Source organism: Leptonotus elevatus, chromosome 21, assembly GCF_054856555.1.
Source record: "Leptonotus elevatus isolate MCC_2025b chromosome 21, RoL_Lele_1.0, whole genome shotgun sequence".
Lineage (NCBI taxonomy): Eukaryota > Metazoa > Chordata > Actinopteri > Syngnathiformes > Syngnathidae > Leptonotus > Leptonotus elevatus.
The window spans coordinates 9,708,359-9,730,083 of NC_141259.1; the positions used below are offsets into that span (position 1 = coordinate 9,708,359).

The 21,725-nt window shown below is 38.0% G+C and overlaps 1 protein-coding gene across 3 annotated transcripts in view; it reads left to right on the plus strand.

Annotated features, from left to right (window-relative positions):
- The first annotated feature begins 595 nt into the window (after nt 1–595).
- The window catches only part of hecw1a (HECT, C2 and WW domain containing E3 ubiquitin protein ligase 1a), a 34,766-nt gene continuing 13,636 nt past the window's right edge, over nt 596–21,725 (plus strand). For 2 of the 3 annotated variants that reach the window (XM_086066048.1, XM_086066050.1), the window contains exons 1-9: nt 596–750; nt 8,273–8,588; nt 9,071–9,178; nt 10,557–10,651; nt 16,331–16,406; nt 16,775–16,944; nt 19,226–19,368; nt 19,453–19,553; nt 20,525–21,426. In XM_086066048.1, the coding sequence (XP_085922174.1) occupies nt 721–750; nt 8,273–8,588; nt 9,071–9,178; nt 10,557–10,651; nt 16,331–16,406; nt 16,775–16,944; nt 19,226–19,368; nt 19,453–19,553; nt 20,525–21,426 (1,941 nt within the window). In that variant the 5' untranslated portion in view covers nt 596–720. Of the gene's footprint in view, nt 751–6,604; nt 6,663–8,272; nt 8,589–9,070; nt 9,179–10,556; nt 10,652–16,330; nt 16,407–16,774; nt 16,945–19,225; nt 19,369–19,452; nt 19,554–20,524; nt 21,427–21,725 lie in introns of all 3 variants that reach the window. The other variant, XM_086066049.1, reaches the window with a different exon arrangement.

The window sequence follows — 21,725 nt, forward strand, 5'->3', positions numbered from 1 at the left end:
CAAAGTAGAGTTGTTAGCAATATAAAGTGCGAGTATAGCAATGCAGATCAAAAGACCTATTGATATTTCATAGGAAACACACATTTTTGTATTTAATATTTGCAGTGAGTAGAATAAATTGTCTTGAATACAACAATATTTTTTTCATTATCATTATCATTATTATATGTAGTAGTAGTAGTAGTAGTAGTTGCTTTGTGTATTTCGAGACCGGGTGAGGTGATGATGATGTTGGGAGATGATGACGCGAGGAAGCGTTGGGAGGGGCGAGGGGGCGTTTCCTGATTGGCTGTGAGGCACTTTGCTCCCACTGTATCAAGTGACCCATATTTATCTACAGTCTTGCCAAAAACGAAACTTTCAAAATAATAGCGTACTTCGTCAGCGCAGGCCCAGTCGCTCGCGTACAATTTTATCTCCCTGGTTATACACGTTTTGACGACATTGTTAACACACGACGTATATTTACGCAAACTAGTTTTTTATTAAAATATTGAGTAGATTTCTCCAAGTGTGTCGACGAGGAGTGCTGTTATAACAGGAAACAGATTCCTCGTTTAGTCCCACTTGACTTTGGTCCAGAGGAAGAGGAAAGGATGTGACTCCAGTCTCTCGTGTTTGTCATCAACCCTTCATCTTTCAGTCTTTCTCTTCCAAATGGAGCTCGATGGAAAGTAGTCGGCGTGTACCAGTTCCGGTTTTCACATCCGCATCTGGAGAATGATCCACTCTCAGGTTATTTTATCCCAGGTAGGTCGATCGTCACCATTGTTGCTGTGTAACGTTAGATGATGCAGGCTCGGCCCACAACTGCGCCCGTTAGCTTGCATGTTACATCGTCTTCTAGTCGGAGAAACAATGACATGCCGAATAACATTCAAAAGGAGTAACGATAATGGATCGATTATGAGAAGAATTTCATTCATACCTTTTGTTTTGAGGGAGGGCTAATCGTGGCTGTGCTGTGACACTAATACCGCAGAAACGAAGCATTATGACAGTTCTTTTTTCTTTATAAATAAATAAAATAGGCATAGTCACATTTTATGAGATTTGTCATGCATACATTTTGGTACCCTGCTGAATAAATCCTGCTTCCAAATGAGTAAAGAAAGAGGAAATTTATTTTGAATAATAATGTCACCTTCTTCAAATAATGACCTTTTGGAAAAAATATATTATTATTATCTTTTGCCTTAAACATCTCTTCAACTACCAGTACATCCTTACAGATAATTCAATTCGACCCTTGAAATTAAATTATTACTAAATAAAATATTAATCAGTATTTGGTTAATTTTGTGATATTTTTTATTTATTTTAGCAAGGTGACAATAATGAAATTTTTATTGTAGTCTAATTACAGTAAAAGGGATGAAAACAATCTAAAGTTTTTGCTCAAGATTACGTAGCTCTGTTAGCTGCTATGCTAACTGATCAGGAAAAACGTTTTTGTTTAATAACAAAAGAAAAGCTTGGTTATTATTCTGCTTTTTTCCTGATCATATGAGGAACATAGGTTGATTGGTTTAAGTGACACACTCAATCATAGCTTAAAATATTATTTAAAAAAAAAAACAGAAGCAGACTTCAGTGTAGCCATGGTTAGCGCAATTAGCTTGATGATGTCATTTATGTTGAGTCAAGTGTCAAAAATCATAACAAAAATGTCATACTTGAAAATGTCCTCTAATTCTGATATGACCCACAGATATTATATTTGTGGAAGCTGTATTTGTGAAGCTAGTAACTTTAGCAAAAAAAAAAAAATCCATCTTTGAAATGAACATTGTTCCAAGGATTTTAGCTCAGTCCCACTCTGTCCTAATTTTACTTTTATGATATTTTATTTATTGGCTGCTGAACAGGCACAATGCACATTAATAAGCATGTCTGTAAATGGGGCAGAGTTAACCAAAAGGTTATTTTGCATCTGTAGTCCCCAGATGTTAAAAAGTAATCCTTAAAAAAACCCAATTTTAATTACAAAGTCAATGAGGAAAATTAATGTTAGACTAATACAACACCATATTATTGGACAACGATGGAAAGTAACAATTTACTTTCAAGTACTTTAATTATTTGTTTAAACGGAGACTGTAATTTTTGATAACACTATTGTAAAATTGGGATTTCCCCCTCTTTTGTTTGGGGATTCCCCCTTTTTTTTTTAAATCCTCTTAAACGCTGGAGCAACACATGACCTGAAAAACACTCATTATTCCTTTGTGTGAAAAATGTCATCGTTGGTGTCATGCAAACTGATCATCTGTCTCGCCAAAATAACACTTTCACCTCGCTGTCAATTTGACACCAACTGCTGTTCTTGCTAATATATGACTAGCACGCCACCAATAACTCAACATGTAAAATTATTGTTCATATCGATTATCTTAGTTCCAGATTGTCAAAGTTTGTTGAATCCGCTTGCTATATGCACTCCTCATTTCATAAATGTATCCAGCTATGTCTTGAGGTTTCATTTCTGACTGCAGGCTACGAGCTTTTATGTCTTTACAAAAGTCAGCTTTTAACCAAGAAAGGAACATTTTTCCGCTGTGCGCCGAGGAGTGTGGAGCAGTGAAGTATGGCTAACCTTCCTCCATTAGTCGGGACTTTCAGACACGGTCGCAAATGAGTAACGTATACAATCGGACAGACACAATCAAAAGGAGAATGAGTTTCGTTTGAGTTCCAATTTTTTCTCATTTTAAAACAAATTTGTTCCATAGTCAGAACATCATAATAATAGTTAACTTGCATGTATTATAAAGAGCCCAAACAATTAGAAATTGGCAAAAATCAGCAGATTTATTTCTTTCTTTTTTTTGCACATTAACACATGACAACATAAAAAAATGGACATTTAAATAATAAAAGAAAAAGAAAAATCTGTAAAAATGTGTCGATCTTTACCGATTTTTCTCTCTGTTGTAGATTAAACAAATAGGATAGAGCATTTCAAAACATTATACTATATTTTTATTTTAGCTTAGCTTATTTGACTATATATTATAATGAAGGCTGGGAAATAGTCAACCAACTAAATAAAATTCATAACTGAATATAAATGATAAATTCTTAACTGAATTTACAGATCCAATTTTCTAATTGTTGTTTTTTAAGCAGTTTTTGCTTCCCGTCTCAAAATGAGCATATTGTTTTTTACGTGAAATTGGCAAAAATCAGCCGATTTTTTTTTCTGTTTCTTTTTTTCAATTATTATTTTTTATTATCACGTGACAACAACATTCAAATAAATACCGAAAAAACAATAATTGGTAAATATCGGTCGAACTTTACCAATTTTTCTCTCTGTTGTAGGCTAAACAAATATTAGGACAGAACACTTCAAAACATTATACAATAATTGTATTTTACGATATATTTTAAAGAAGGCTGAGAAATTAAGTCAAACAACTAAATAAAATTCATAACTGGTTGTGTTTCAAGCACTTTTTGCTTCACGTGAAGTGGAGCATCCACAGTATCCAACAGTCCATATGGACAGCAATGATCGGCTGACAACCTCAGTTACTCATCTTTAGTGTAAACAAAGAGTTGAAGAAAGGCAACCATTGGAGATCATTATTGAGCTGCAGTAGGAGATAATTTCATTTCCTGCATGCTTTCCTGTCTCCTATACTGCCTGCTCTGCATGTGTGCTCAATGAATAATTATGTCATCTCGAAGGCAATTATACGAGTTTATCTTGGGGACTTCAGAACAACGAAGGACAACTGAATATTTCCCTGGAGAATTCGACATGTGTGTCAGTGTAACTGGCTGTGTCACCCATATAATGGGATACTAAAAGACTAATGAGGACTGTGGGGATTTGAACCTGAATGGATCAGGAAGTCCTTATTTAGCATTTGCGTGTAGTCGCGCACATGCGGCAATTTGCTAATTGATTGGATGGAATGTGTAATGAAACAGTTCCTCTAAAGACGATTTTTTAAATCAAAGGCATCTCAATGAAGCTCAGTGAAATCAGCATTATCAACTCATTCACTGCCATCCACGGCTATAGACGTCAAAAATTCATTTGAGCTGTTTATATTGGTTTAGCATTTTTCCCACTTTTGTTAACAAGAGTATGAATACCTAGAATTTTTTATTTTATTAGAACAGATATAAAATCTGTGATTAATCGTGAGTTAACTAGTGCAGTCATGCGATTAATTACGATAAAAAAAAATTAAATCGCCTGATGCCCCTAATTTTTAATCATCTTTTCTTAAAAAAAAGAAGAGATTATTAAAAATAAAATAAAATAAAAGATAAAAAATTAGGGGCACAGGCGATTAAATTTTTTAATCGTAATTAATTGCATGTCTTCACTAGTTAACTCACGATTAATCAAAAAAAATTATATCTGTTCTAAATGTAAAAAAAATCTAGGCTTTCATACTCTTGTTAACAAAATGGAAAAAATTAATTAAACTAATAGAAATAGTTCAAATAAATGTTTGACGTCTATTGCTGTCAATGGCAGTGAATGGAGTTAATAGGCTTACATTGCCACCAAATTTTGACTTAAGCGTGAACCCGTCTGACTTAGTTCAATGCAATTAGAGCCGTGTTGTCCATCCTCAGCTCAAAACATTCGAGTCATTATCCAAGGTTGTATGTAGGCAGTAGGAGTCATAAATCAGAATAATGGCAAGTGGCTCTTGACGTTCAAGTCCGTCTTCTTCCAAACAAAGTGGGCGGCACCATCTGCGGCTTTGCTTTGATGGACACTCGTGACTTAGAGAAAGATCAATGATGCCAAATGCGTGTCGGTGTAAAGCGTCTTTTCATCAAGCCCTCAAAAAGTGGAGATAGCTGGTTTTAAACCAGACAGTGACAGACACATTATCATCATCGTACTGTAATGTTTTTTTTTTTCCAAGCTTACTTAAATGGTCCACATACAGATATTAATCGGTCATTGAAAATAATCTTAAGTGAACACGCTATATTCACAATAGCAATGTTATATGACATGATATGGATTTTATTATCGTTTGTCAGAGCTTGGAACGTAATAGACTGGTTGTCATAATGTGGTCTGGAAACTGAATGATTTGTTATGACTTGTTTGGGTCGCCCACTTTCTTTCCTTTGTTGATGATCTTTGTAAACACATCAGAACTTGTCATGCCCAAACTGATCACAACACAAGAAGTGTACCATGAATATATTATATTAGGGCATTTATTTTAGGCAGATACCGATTTTTGGCAGAAAAAAAAAGCTGATTAATCTTCCGATTATTAAAAAAATATATATATACATATAAAGCATAAAATTAGCCTCCTCCCCAATTCCTTTTCAATGGGTGTCACACACACACTATCGCTATTAAGATTCTCTGTTCACTGGTTCTCTCAATACTGACTGTTCCTGCGCGTTTTGGCCTCTTGGGGGCAGTGTGGTGCCGTGCATCCATGGCGTACACACTTAAAGTGAGTACGGAAGAAAGTTACAATTGAATTATATTAAAATAACTCGTTTTTCACACATTGGAAAGAATGTGTGCCTTTGTGTAGTGTTATCTCACCTGTGGGCATGTGTTCCCACAGCATTTGTGTGTAGATATTCGTTATTTGAAGGAAAAACACTCCCGAAGTCGATGCTAACTTCCTGTTAGCATTTGAATGTGATCCTCCCTTCGATTTTAGCATTAGCGCTAGGCTAGCGATGTTTTTAAAAACGAAGCATGTTTTGTATTTAAATATACAGTGGATGTAATTATTAGCATCGTGTGTTTAGTTTTACAGTTAACACCAACGGAAGTGTCATTAAACAGCTTAAAGGACCCTTGGGGACAACAGAATAACCAGAATAACATACGCTACACACTTGCTAGTTGCTAATGCTACGCAAGCGGGGGGGGGGGGGGGGGTCGCAGCCGTTTGTGTGTACAATAAAGAAGGTAAGATAAAAATATATATATATATTAAAAAAACAGTCTGCTGTTAACATACGGTTACAGTGCTGTATAAAGAAACATTTTGAAAATAGCCACTGGAAAAAATGTAATTCAGTCGAACTGCGGACGCCTTGGACGTCCAGATTTCATGGGAAATTCAAGGAAAAACAATACCGCTTTTGTTCAAAGGTGCTATTATAATCAACGAAAGCCAAATGCTGCTTTGTTCCGCTTTAACCATTATTTTTTATATTTTTTTAACTACTCTTAAAATATTTTTGGGTTAGCATTAGGGCTATAACTGTTGTTGTTTTTGCCAAAATCTACCCATTTAGTCAACACTAGTACACCAATGATTTGGTGCTGTCTTTAAAGTTATGAACAAATATGAATAAATGTAAGGACCTGGAAATAAATGCTGAGATAAATATGTTCAGTGTAAAAGTACAGCAAAAGTAAAGAAATCAGCCTTACTCTTCCAATTTGGAAGGGTGTGATAGGTATGTTTTCTTTATTTGTGTTTTGCTGTTTTTCATCTGAGAAAGATGAATTGTTACTTCATGGTTTCCCCTCTCATAAGCACACACAAAAACGTGTGATCTACACCTGCTTAATTCGCCGCCTCTGCTTTTGTGTTGTGTGGTTTGTAACCGACCACCCCTCTCCTCCTCACACTTCCCTCAGGTTTTGGTCTGCTTTGGGTTGACTGGTCATTATGCTGATGCAGCTCTGTAGTATCAAGGTCAGTGTGCCCCCCTGGAACCCCGCTCCCACCACCACCTACCGCCCATGACCGTCTTCTTTCGTTTGCCTGCTGCCAGCCATGATTCAGCTAATACAGTTAACTGCATTTCGTCCTGAGAAAAATAATCAAGGTTTTGCTATATTATTTCAACTTGTTTGCTTTACATGTTACAATGACAATAAAGATTCTATCTATCTATCTATCCAGTTAGTAAACCATAGGCTGAATCCACATTCATTTTCTGCCCTCTCCTGTTGTGTTATGACAATAGCAAAAGCATGATTTTTGCTTTGCGTGCTGAGAAACTGCCTCTCCTCTACCAACTGCATGCTCCAAAGTGCTTCAGCATTTAACTGACCCGTCGAGGCTGGCTGAGCCATGCCCCCAAGCTCCTTTCTAACTGGAGCATTCCATGATCCAAGATCCTAGGATGGGAAATTGTCTTACTTGGTTGCGACTATAGTAAACTGCAGTCACAGTGTCCATGCTGAAGTGATACAACTACTACATGGGTAATGTCACAAAATGGATACATCAATAGCCTATTGGTTTCGTAACCTTGTTAGAGGTACTGAACCCCACCAGTTTCCTACGCACATTCACTGAACCCTTTTTTTTTCTTTAAAATTTTTTTTTTTTATAGAGCACTTTAAAACAGCCACGGCTGTTTTCTTAAGATGGAACCCAGGGGCAGCAGATACAATGAAAACAGCAGAGGCCCCAGAATTGAACCCCGTGGAACACCATACGTTCAGTTACACGTGATTCAAATTGCACATATTTGTCCAAACACATTCCTTTTTTGCTCAGCATAGTTAGTATGTAGGGATTACAATAATAAAAATCACGACGTACCATCACAACAGGGTCAGATCACCACGAATCGTTTGATTGACCAATTTACACTATTCCAACTAAACTGTTCATGTTACCCCTACTACCATCTGTTTTTTCTCAATTTCAAAATGAATACACAAAGATTTCCCCCCCCCCTCGAATTTCTACATTTTGAGTGATTTAAACCATTCCAGTTTTAAAATGTTCAGCTCATCCCCAATTATAATTATTCTTTTTTTTTTTAAGATTTTTGTCCCCCCCCCCCCCTTAATTCGACATGGTATGACCGATTTACACCATTGCAACTTTAAACTATTCAGCTTATCCCTAGCCACAATTATTTTTCAAAATAAAGGCCCATTATTAAGTTTTTTTACTCCTCTAATTTCCCAATTTTTTGACTGATTTAAGCCATTCCAACTTTAAAGTATACAGCTGATCCCAACCACAATTAGTTTTCAAAATTTCAAAATAAAAGCCCACAATTAAGATTCCCCCACTCTAATTCCCCCCCCCCCCCAAATTGACCGATTGAAATCGTTCCAACTTTAAATTGTTCAGCTTATCTCTACCAACATGTTTTTCAAAAATTTTAAATAAAAGCCAAGAATTAAGACCCCCCCCCCCTAATTTCTAAATGTTTTGGCTGATTGAAACCTACCTCCCAAAAAAATTCAAAATTTCAAAATAAAAGCCTAGAATTCTTTCCTTTTTTAAAAAAAAATGCTATCTGTATAACTGACAAGTTCTTGCTGTGCATTGCATTACAGAACCTGTACCAAAATCGCCTTTTTGGCCTGGCGGCTATGGCCTCACCCACCCGCAGCAACCCGAGTCGCCAGCGCTGTAAGGATCGTCACAGCTATGGGCCAGACACCTATGCTGTCGGCGGTCTGAACCAGGAAGCCTTCATGTTGGGGTTGTCACGGTCAACCAGTGACACTGACCTGGTCTCCCCGGACACTCGCTCCACCCTCACCGTAAGCTCTTCTCACTACACTATAGGCCAGTCCGAAGACCTAGTGATCGCATGGGACATCAAGGAGGAAGTGGACGCTGGGGACTGGATTGGAATGTATCTCGTCGGTGAGTGAGTGTGAGAATGTTATGATTATTCACTGGCATTTTTCTTGTTTCATAACAAATTATGTAAGAACAGCTATAGGCAACTATTTAAAAAAAAAATGTCAGAGTGCTTAAGTAGGAAAGTGCAAGACTTACTGGTTGTTCACACGTTCTCATATAGGTCAACGAAAATTCAATCTGACACCTCCTGGCATAAAGATGACCCAGGATTTAAGATTTCCAGCACCCTAAAATTGAACCCAAAAAGAATGGATCAAGACATGATCATTGTAGTGGTTCAAAAAGATTATGTATGTACAGTTGGCGTGGGTTCAATCCCATCAGTTTTTAGTCAATTTTTTTGCCCAAGTCAGCTGGGATTGGTAAACAGTGAAAGGATAACAAGAGAGATGCAACAATAGCACCATTAAAATGTGATTAGGGTATCTGTGGTTCAAATCCCATGCCGATTCAAGTCTTAGTGATTCTTTCTCTTTTTCCAGATGAGCCTTTATCTGAGAACTTTCTGGATTATAAGAACCGAGGCATCAATGGATCTCACAAAGGACAAATAGTTTGGAAAATCGACTGCGGTTCTCACTTAAATGACTGTAAGTTACTTTCCCAGCAATTTTCTTGTCCCTTAGGAAAAACAAAATATTTTTTTTCTTTTACTAGCCAACTATATTTGATGTTTTAAATGTTATTTGAAAGTAAAACATGTACGGTATTTATTTTCATAACACTGAAAGCGCTGGAGTACAAATGTTGCCATTTTGAATCTTTTGAGTTTCAAACTGTAGTCTAAAATTGTCTCTAAAATATCTTTCTTTACATTTAGAAGCCTGCTGGAAAAATAATAATTTTCATTAATTCATTTTGTGGTTCCTGTTCACGGGCTGCATAGACCAAAATATATTTTAATTTGATAAACATTTATTGCCTGAATTATTAATATTTGATGTATCCCTTTATCAAGGGGGGGGGGGGGGTCCCAAAAGTTGTGTAAAAAAACAACAACAACAGTTTAAAGCCTCCCACATGCTCTAAACACTAAATTTATGAAATAATTCAACTTATTTCTTTAAAGTTGTACATTGTACATCTAACCGCCAAAATGTTCACCCAACGAATATCAGCTAGCTCAATGCTAACAGACAGGATGCCCACAATGGTTTTTATTGTGTTTTTATCCCTTTGGCAGCAGATGTGTCATTGTTTGTTTGTAAACATGCTTTGTTGTCAATAAATATTTCAATCAATTAAAAACAAAACTGAAATTAGCATCGATTTAAAAGAGATTTCTTTAAAGATGTACATTGTACATCTAACCACCAAAATGTTCCACCAAACAATTTGATTTAGTCATACGAATGTCGGCTAGCTTAATGCTAACAGACAGGATAACTGAAATTAGCATAGATTCAAAAAAACATTTATTTTAAGTTATACATTGTACATCTAACCACCAAAGTGTTCACCCAAACAACTTAATTTAGTCTAACGAATGCCATCTAGCTCAATGCTAACAGACAAGATACACAAAATAAGCATCGATTTAAAAGAGATTTCTTTATGTAGATTGTACATCTAATCACCAAAATGTTCCACCAAACAATTTGATTTAGTCAAACGAATGTCTGCTAGCTTAATGCTAACAGACAGGATAACTGAAATTAGCATAGCTTTAGAAAACCTTTCATTTAAGTTGTACATTGTACATCTACACACCAAAATATTCCACCAAACAATTTATTTTAGTCTAACGAATGTCAGCTAGCTAAAATGCTAACATACTGTAGACAGGATAACTGAAATTAGCACAGATGTTACATATTGTATGTAGTAAGCTTATTGTTGGGGACAATCTATCTTTTCTTGCTTTTTTAATATTGCATCTCTTATTCTCTTCTAGTAGACAGTAGCTTTTTTTTGTTCCGTTAGTTTATTAAATCCACCCCCCCAATATCTGCCATGTTCCGCCCACAGCTGAGACACCGGTCTGCTTTAAGTACTACCATGGCGTCACTGGAGCGCTGAGGGCAACCACACCCAGTCTAACCATCAAAAAGGGACCAGTTCCTGTGAGTATATCTTGAGTTAATACTCAATGCTGCTTAAGATTTAAAGGCCTCGGTTTCCTGATTTATGCTACATTTGCTTTGTTTAGCATCTGTGCTTACACACTGCCCACTTATCCACCATTGCTGGGTTTACTCTGTTTTGTCTTCAGCATTTGCCGGATACCCTCTTGAGCACAGCTGGCAGTATTTGCCAGTAAAAGATCATGTCCTTGTCGCTTCAACGGCTAATCGTATTGGTTGCTCTGTGTGTGGTACTGAATCCCGAGGAAGTGTGTTTGTGTGTGTGTGTTAACCTCCGAGTTCTTCGAGTGTGTCTGTGCTGACGCTCCTCACGCGCAGATGACAAGAAACGGCTGTTAAACGGGAAATTAATGGTTCATACGGAAGTCATCACTTGTAATTTTGTTTTGATTTGTCTTAGAAAGATGTGGAATTAATAAGAAAAATAATTTTGTTGAACCTTTGCGGTCGAAAATTTATTAAGATTTTTTTCCACGGGAAAATAATATCAAGTACATTCCATTAGTGATGAACGAGATTGTGGAATAATAATTGCTATTTTATATTAAATTGTATACGGTGAACCCGTTTATCATGGTCGGTAAGAAATTGCAATATAGAGAGAGAATGAGAAAAACTAAAGCAAAACATCACAACCTGCTAGCTTAATGCTAAAATATAATTAAAGATGCTAGGAATGTAACGATAACGGCAATATTGCGATATTAAAACTGCCACAATATCGTGGTCATCAGGTCACGATATTTAAAAGCAGCACATCTGTTGAAAAGGCAGGTTGTATTCCATGTGTGCAGTTCTGGCACCCTCTGTTGGTTAGTTTATTCACGCAATAAAATTTTAATTATTATTAACTATTATCTCCGTCAAAAAAAACATTACTTTTCGTCTGCTTCAGCCGAAAACAGCATTGTAAACTACACATTACTATACATTCTATACTATACTTTGCACATGACAATGACATGGCATGGGCCAAGCCTTTTAAAAAAAAAAAATTGTGATTTTGTTTGCAGTTTTTATATCGCCAACCTCCCCACAATATCGTGATAATTATCGTAACGTGATATTTATTGTCTTATGACGCACTGAACACTTTTTTCAGATCAACCAATTGAGCACTGAAAAAAAAAAAAGAGCAGAACATATTTCACAATTATCTAACAAAGTGTCATCATCTGTGTTTACCTTTAAGTCACGCGGTTGCAGTATCAGCATTTTTTTCCAACTCACTTTGGGACATCCGCTATAGGCATTGCGATTTAGACTTCAGAAATTATTATTCTACGAGTGTCTTTTTTTGCGAGCCTTCGTTGCGATCTACGAAGTTGTTCTCAAAATGTTGCATCAATTTTATACACTGACCTCAGATCACGTTTTATCTGCTGGTTGAATCCGACTCGGTTCCTCAGTACATCCATCTGCATCAGGCATACGCCATATCTTAGCTGGCGACGATCAGACCTACTCACTTCAATTTTGAGCTCTTACTGTCAGAGCGGTCTCGTGTGGGACATCTCCATGACAAAGTGCATCATGATGGCTTTTGATTCATGAACAACTTCTGACATTATCTTGACTTTATCGCACGCTGGAGCAAAACTTGAAGTATAGCATCAGAGAGGTTAGAGGAACATTTTGATATGTTGCATTGCAAATATGGAACGAAAGTCAGTCTTGTCATTCCAAAGTGTTTATCAGTCAGACCCGGGAAGGGATTGTATTTCCATGTGTGCCTTTTCAATCTGCTGCTGCGGGCACTTTGAAAATGCTGATGGAATGAGAACTTGATCTATACTCGCTTCTTCAGCACAAAGGAGTAAAAATGAGCACTGATAGGAAAAACGGAGGGTGGAGTCAAGATAACAGAGGACAGTCCAGTCTAGGTAGACTGGAATGAGGTGAATCGCTTCCAGTCAGTCCACATAGGCAGGATGTGCAGGACTGGTTTACTTCAACTGGTCATAATGGTCAAACTGCTGCAGATAGAGAATTGCATCAATGTACGCATGTGATGGACTGCATGTGTCTTCAGCTGGGACTGCTACCTCCCAGCCAGCATGGAAGGAGCAGCAGAAAAAGGATGAGGCTCTGCTGGATTGCTTGGGTAAAAGCTCAACATTTTCTCTTGCTTGACATATCGCCTGCTTTGCTCAACTACGTGATTTAAGAACTGAGGAGTGGTGGCACATTTGCCATTTCACTTTTATAGTATAATATTTTGTCATCACCATTAAAAAAATTATTGTGGGAATAGCATTCCCACATATGTTATTGTGATTTTTATTCTCCACACTTTTTTTTTGCCGTGTAACAACTCCCACATAATACTTCCGATTTACACTGTTCAGATTTCAACTTGCTTCAAAAATTCACGCCTCCCGGGGTATATCTGGTCTGATTCCACATTACTTACAGTATTTGCACAATTTACCGTTAAATATCAACTTTTCCCTATTCATTTTCAATGGGAAAGTACCACTTTACACACTTATAATTACCATACTGCTCGGTGGCACAGTTGGCAAAGTGCATTGTCCAGTAACCAGGAGGTCATAATTTCATAATTTATCCCTCAAATCTTAACATTCAGCTTTCGGCATTCCCATGCAATTCCTTATGAAATTGCACTTAGTCGAGTTTGCTTTAAATATTGTGCTTCAAATACTGTATAGGATAGAGGTATTTGATAATGACATATTTGGGCAAAAAATTATGTTGAATAAATAATATCGTGATCTTTTGTTTAGACAATAAGCAAATTTTAGTGCAGGGTCATCAGGGATGAAATAAAACATCCCACTACTAAGATATATTTTCACTACGTTGTCAGTTTTAATCACGTTGTGCTTTCTTCAAAGTCCTATCAAATACATAAAAATGAAGCTCGAATGAGAGTTTGAATTTAAAAACAAAAAGTAATTTTAAACCATTTTAATAATACAAAATAAGAGCAGCGATTTTTAAATGCTTCGGCACGATACTGAGTTATGTTGTAATTCTTACGCAACAGTGTCCAGTCTTGTGATGGTAATTACTTTCTGGTAAGTTGATTGATTTTCTACTAATGGCTTTTTTTTTTTTCTTGAACGTCAGATCAACTTAATGGTTCTTTGCCTAGCAGCATATTAGAAACACCACAAGACATGATATGGCTGCCAACAGATCCACGTTAAATAACAGCAATTCAGCGAGCCGAAGCGACTGCCACTGCACTTCTTTGTCTTACTTTGAGATTCAGTCAACCTCTTTGTCCTAAAAGCATCAGGATGCATTAAAGGAATGGAAAAATACCAGAACCAGGGCATTGATGTCCAAGTTATGGTGTATTTAGAGCAGATGAACAGCCCTGTCCCTTTCAGGCTCAACATCGTTGGGTGTAGGAATATTTTATGTTTGAAACCTTTTCAGCTCTTACATAATTTATGACATTTTGTCATCTTTACATTTTTAAACACCTATATGACAGTTGATCGTACATAAAGTGGCGCAGATCTGTGGGCTAAAAATAATAATAAAGGACATCTGTGCTGGCGCTTTTCTTTCAGGCTGTAGTAGCCGAGGCAGATTAGCATCTCATTAGACCAAATTGCGCCAAACATCTGTTTTTTTACTAATCCTTTTGTTTTCACTGCGGTCTCTGTTTGTTGTTGTATTTGCTTCCACGCAGTTGCATAAGTCTTCAAAACTCCTACAGCATTTGGGCTTTTTGGAATAAAACTTTTCAGAAAGTCACCTAGCTTAATGCTAACGTAGTCTGACTCACTGTCACATTAGGTTCCCATAAATGATTAACTTTCGTCCTGATTTATGAAGTATTTATTATATATAGTTCGAATATGTTGAGAATTGTTTAGTAAATTATATGATGAAGTGGATGAACTACATTCTACAACCAAAATGGAAACAACTACAGTCTCTTCAAAGGCTATTTGAGATGTACTGATGAAGCTATGCAATTATGTAGACAGCCTTTTCCCATGAATAAGAAAGTAAAAACAAAACTGCAACACCATGCCTTCAAGACCGCTTTCTTCTTTTTCTTTTTTTTACTTTAAAGTCGTGTTCAGAGTAAACAATGATAAAATGTATAGTAAAACATTTGCCAGAGTAACAATATTTACAGTCCACTCCACTTCCTGCTCTCTCCATCGATTACACTGACGCTCTCTCCCATCCCCCCCTTTCTTTTCTTCCTTACTGCACAGTGTCAGAATAATGAAGGCAGCGTATTGATCACAGAACTCTGTCAGCCAGACTGAGAACACGGCTTGGAAATTAACTGTGAGAATAGACCACAGACATGAACATAAAGTGATATTTACAATTAGTTTGTGACCTACTGTTGATAAATATTTAAAGAATACAATTGGTATATAATTTCAATTAGTATATTATATATTAGGGGTGTTAGAAAAATCGATTCTGCAATATATCGCGATATTACAGCGCACAATTCTCGAATCGATGCGATATGCGGCCGAATTGATTTTTAAACATCTATTTTTTAATCGGAATATTCAACAAAACATCTTACTTAGGGTTAGGATTCACACATTAAGCATGGAAGAATGTTATATTATTGGAACATTAAGCCTTAATATTTCATTTCAGTGCTGTTAAACATGAAACCGGCTGCAACCTGTTTGTTAAATGCAGTGGCTCAGTTATAAGCCTGAATTTTCAGATAAATACATTTTCATACGAATCTTACAGTGTACATGTACAAGTTTACTGATTAGTATCTTCTAAATTTGAGTAAAAATAAATAAATAAAAATCGCAATAATCAATTTATAGATTTGTATCGGGATTAATAGGTATTGAATCGAATTGTGACCTATGAATCGTGATACGAATCGAATCGCCAGGTACTAGGCAATTCACACCCCTATTATATATGTATGCCATGTATGTAAAACGTAAGTCTTTTTTGGGAGGGATGTAAATTACTTGTGGATTTTCATGTGGAACATACAGTATTCTCATTTCCTTACTATCCGTATGCAATGCCTTCAGTTATTTATATTCCCTGCCTTCTTATATTGTATGTATTTATTTCTCAGTACTGCATTTTGCCTCAACTGCAGTAAAGCTTCTTTCTAGGTGTCATTAACTCATTTGCGCTCAAAAACTTATAAATATGTTCTATTTTAAATATCACCATAAATAGCCCAAAGACGTATTTATAAGTTTTTATTTATTTTTATGCAAGAGTATACAGAAGGCTTTGATGCAGCCTCTGAACTGAAGAGAACGTTTGAAGCAATAGTAGTTATTACAAAAACGTCCAGCAGGTTGCAGCAGAGTGTAAGAGATCAACCGGGGCTATGTTGCAACAAGTTGTTCCCCCCCCCCACTGTTTTAAACAAATTTGTGAATAATGATGAAACTTAACTAATAGCTATTTTCTAATGCTAATTGCTGCAAAACAGATAGAAGTATACTTTTTTTTTCCTGATGAAAGAATATACTCTCATCTTTCTTTTGGTAGTTTCCATGTTTTCATAGCAATAGAACACAATACTCTGTGGGCCTGCAAAATCTGTCAAAATCCAGTTAAACAGCCGGAGGGCGAAGGGGGTTGCTTCAGTGAAATTAGCTGGGAGTGAATGAGTTAACGTTCAGTCTGATTTGTACGTGTGTTTTCTCACTTCGGCAGGTGTTAAAGCCAGTGGTCAGTCCTGAAGTCAACCAAGGACGGGGCAACAGGAGACTCATTAGCTTTTCACTGTCAGGTAGGAAAACAACCTCTCCCTCTTGACACTCGCATCCAGTGCCCTTGAATCAATGGCACTCACAGACGCAATCTTTTGACCTCTAACTCTCTTAACATCTCCCACTGTCGTGTCGTCTTTAAGAGCAGCGGTTGACCGAATCAATGCTCTTGTTGTCATCAGTCTAATCAGGATCTCTTAATTAGTAGTTTTAGTTATACGTGCACAAGTTCAGTTGATGTGATGCAGCTTTTGGCATGTCAGCATGGAGTGAGAATTATTATTATTTTTTTTTACTATTTGCGTAAGAAGGACTTTTTTCCCCCTCATAATCCTTACAAAAAATTTTGTATTATTCCTCTCTTATACTCCACTGACCTACACTGCAGACCTCCAAGCAGTCGGTTTGAAGAAGGGGATGTTCTTTAATCCAGACCCGTACCTCAAGCTGTCCATTCAGCCTGGCAAGCATAGCATCTTCCCTTCGTTGCCACACCACGGTCAGGAGAAACGCTCCGGCGTCGTTTGCAACACCGTCAACCCCCAATGGAATGTGGAGGTACACACACGCGGATACTTCCATCTGTGCTTGTCATCGTACCTGTCAAACACGCTCCACTTAAAATCATATTCATGCCTCACATACGCCAGAGGTGAAAGTGCTGTTATCGAGTAAGTGGAGAACATTCTGAGTGCTGCTGGAAGGACGCCGTGTGTCACAGATGCAAGACGTGGCATTTGTGCCAAGGCCCTCTCGTGAAAAGAGATGTTCTTTCAGTCAGTTCCTTCTCTGTGCATTTTTGTCTCATTTTCATTAGAAAAACAAAATTTGAACAGTTTCACATTTCACCACTAGTAAACAAGCCCTTGTATGTCATTTGACTAAGGCAGAACAAATGAGGAAAAAGTATTTTCACTCTTCGAGGCAGCACTTCAACACAAAGCCATAGAATTACACTTGTCTGGCCTTTGAGCATTAGTCAATTAAGTCAGATTACCACACACACACACTACTGAAACATTCTCATACACTCTACTCAAATGCTATCATACAAGCAACTGAAACACTCTCATACATAGTAATTGCCATGATTTGTGCTTGTCTAGATCCATTCCCGAGAGTATTTCAGTCGAGTGTATGAGAGCATTTCAGTAGTATACAAGTGTGTGTGGGGGGGGGGGGGTGATTAATAGTGAGTATTAGAGCATCTCAGTAGTGTGTATGAAAGCATTCCAACATATGAGCCCTAAAAAAAACTGCAGTTTTCATGAGAACGTGTACAATGCTCTCATACTCACTACTGATTTTTTTTTCCAACTCGTATACTACTGAAATGCTCTCATACCAACGGCTGATTATTTCATCCACTTATATACTACTGAAACACTCTCATACAATCTACTCGAATGCTATCATACAAGCTAGTGAAACACTCTCATGCATAGTAATTGTTATAGAAATTGTCATGATTTGTAGATCCAGTCCCGAGAGTATTTCAGTAGAATATATGAGAGCATTTCAGTAGTATATGAGTGGGGGGAAATCAGTAGTGAGTGTGAGAGCATCTCAGTAGTATATGAGTGGGAGGGAAATCAGTAGTGAGTATGAGAGCATCTCAGTAGTATATGAGTGGGGGGAAAATCAGTAGTGAGTATGAGAGCATCTCAGTAGTGTGTATGAAAGCATTTCAACATGTGAGCCCTAAAAAAAAAACTATGCAGTTTGCATGAGAATGTGTACAATGTGCATGAGTGAAATAAAACAGTAGTCTGTATTACAGCATTTCTGTAGTGTGTATGATAGTTTTTCAGTAGTTCATATGAGTGGGAGGAAATTGCAATGCTATGAGACTTTTCGGCAGTGCGTGTGTGAGAGAACATTTCAGCAGGACATATGAGCAAAAAAAACATCTGTAGTGTGTATGAGGGCATTTCAGTAGTGCTTGAGTGAGAGAAAAAATAACAGTCTTAGAGCTTTTCAGTAGTCTATATAAGCAAAAAAATGGGGGCGAAATGTCAGTTTGATGAGAGCTTTTAGTAGTGTGTATGAGAGCATTTTTGGAGTGTACGAGTGGAAAAATATCAGTATCGAGTATGAATTTTTTTCAGGTGTGAATGAGAGCATTCTGTCACTGGATATAAACAAAACACATCTTTAGTGTGGAATGGGTTTGTTTCAGTAGTGTCAGTGACTATGAGAGCATTTCAGTTATTTTCACACATGAAGTTCAAAATGTAGATTTTTTTTTGGGGGGGGGGTTCAATCTCTCCTTTATTACCGTCATCACATCTCATCCTTCTTTCTACCCCATCCTCGCTTACTCCTAGCATCCGCATCACTCTTCCTAGACACAGATGAGCACTTTCAAGCGCACACCCGCTTCCTCCAAGCCTCTCCACATCCTCGTTTATCGAGTTAGTCGCTCACTCCTCTCGCACAAACGCACACGCGGCCGTCTGCTGCCTCCCTGGTTCATACTTTTAAATTATTCACTCCTTTTTATCTTTCCCCTATATCACCGTGGTTCTCCCAGCACAACCTGTCTTCACATCCTCCCAGGATTGGTTCACTTTTTCAGCAAGGCGGTGTCATTTAGAATGCAACCAAATACATATTTAAACTGCAGTCTGTGTCTTCTGTCATATAATTCCCCCTTCTTGGCCTTGTGCTTTTTGTGCATCCACCCAGCTACACGCAAGAACTCATTTAGAGCCAATCACGTCAGACGCTAAACTCATATTATGGTGAACATGATGAGCGCAAACATATCAAGTAGCCCTCAAATCCAATCATGCAGAGCGATTTGATTGTTACAATGCACTTGTCTTTGTTTCCTCAGAGATTTAACTTTTTGTCGCTACCCACTGATGTTCTGGAGATCGAGGTGAAAGACAAGTTTGCAAAGAGTCGGCCCATCATCAAGCGCTTCCTGGGGAAGCTGTCCGTCCCTGTCCAGAGGCTGCTGGAAAAACATGCCATTGGGTAAAACTGGTTGAGTTGTTTTAGAATCTCTTCTATGTTGCAGTTTTGTTTTGTTGTTCTTTTAATCCCACTCTTTGTCAACAGGGACCGGGTTATTAGTTACTCTCTGGGTCGCAGGCTACCAACAGATCATGTGTGTGGACACTTACAATTCCGCTTTGAGCTCTCCTCCTCAATTCATCCAGGTACTTTTTGTCACAAACTGTCACCACAGCATGAAACTTCCAAGAGTGTAATAACACTTGGCAAGTGTTTTCTCATCTCTCGTCATTGCCAACATCTGTTGTCCTTTGTTTGCTCGTTCTGGGCACCACCAAACAGGACATTCTGTGTGAGTATATAAAAACAAAGTGTAAATAATTTGATAGGTGGAGTTTTTTGTGGTTGAAAAAAACATTCTGAAGAAATATTTCAACTCTAACAAGACTTGAGAACTAGCGTGAACTCAATCATCCTTAATTGTATTTATTTTTATGTTGGATACAGTTGGCCAGTTTCACCTGGGAATGTACTCACTTTTGTTGCGAGTGGTTAGACATAAATGCCTCTGTTTAGTTATTTTATAGGACAGTACATTTTCACTTCTGTACAAACTGTACATGGACTACTTTACATTCTAGCAAAGGACCAAATATGCCTAAATAAAAAATTAATACATAAACTGAAAAACAAAAACAGATATACAAAATATCATAAAAAAATTAAATACAAACAAAAATAATTAAAATGGAAATAATTGTATTAATATAATTAAATGTCAAAAATACATATATAGACAGATATACATAAAAAATAAATACAAAAATAAAAGTGAAAATAAATACAAAAATAAATGTGTGTGTCAATCAATAAATATACGCTCTGTTCTCATATTCATTTATTTCATGCAGCAGATGCTGTCAGCGTGAAATTCTTCATGAAATGTTATTGAAATGAGGGGGTGGTCCTAATTGTGTCTTGGGTTGGACTTAGCCGTTGCAAACTGCCATTTAGCCACTAAATCTGTGTATAAAACATGGACGGCCCAAACATTGCTTTGAGGCCGTCGACCTGTTTTTAAAATCAACTTATCCGACTTGGTCGTCTTTTTTTCCCAGCTGTAGTATACAGAACTGTAAACACTTATACTGTACAACTAAATGTTTTCTCTTCCCAGATGATGAGGACGTTTCACTGGTCATAGAATCAGCCTGCCCTGAAGGAGGAGTCAACGCAGACGCCAACGATGCTGCTAATGCACCCGATGATGACACATTAAGTGTGGGACACGATATGCCCGACCTCCCTTTGGATGCCCCTCCTGACCCTGAGACCCCAATGCCCCCATCCGAGACCCAACCTAGTGAGACCGCGGGGCTCGAAGTGTCTCCAGAAGTAGACGTAGCCACTATGGAGGACGAGAGCACGGTGAGAGAAGAACCATCTGCAACTGAGCCTCAGGCAGACGGCGAATCGGCTGACAGCACCGCGAGAACGCTAGTAGGGGGAGAATCAGAAGAGGGGCAGCAGGAGGAAGAGGAAGCACAGACTGAGGAGAATATAACACAAGTTGAGGAGGGGATAACAGTAGAAGAAGATGACAAGAAAGCACAATCAGATATCCCAACTGAAAATACTGTCGCAGCAAGTCCAAACAACGATACAGTGACTGCAGAGGGCAACGACACATGCCCGGATTTACTCACGGAAACACCCGAAGTATCACCAGGAGCCCAAAGCAGCAACGGCCCCTGTCCCTTCTCAAACTACCAAGTTCCCCTCCGGCGTAAAACCCGCCCTTGCTCCCTGCCGGTGTCGGAGCTGGAGAACGTGATCGCCTCGGCCTGCGGCGAGCCGGAGACGCCCCGATCGCACTACATCCGCATTCACCATCTCCTCCACAACCTCCCCTCGGCGCAGCATCGAGCGCCGAGCCAGGAGGAGGAAGAGATCGAAGAGGGAGAGAACACAAGCACAACTCAGGACAACACCTCCACATCACCAACACTTAAAAACTCCAAAGACAGAGAGGAGGAGGGCCAGGAAGATGAGGATGAGATAACCCAGTCACCCTCTCAGGTAGGATCTGTTGGAGCCTGAAGAATGACTAACGCACTGATCTATATATATTACTGGATAGTCGATAGCCCATACACGCCCATGCAAGCCGTTAAAGCCACAGGGCGGCCATCTTACTCCTCCCATCTCGTGAACAGACTACTTCATAAGCTATACGAATACGTACAGATTAGACATATACAGCTCATAGGCTTAGTATAGGGCCGGGGGCGGTCTCTATTTTTTAACAAGTAAAAAAAATAAATTAACAAGTGGACGGTATGTGCTGCTTTGAAGACCCCTTTTTTCTTTTATCACTC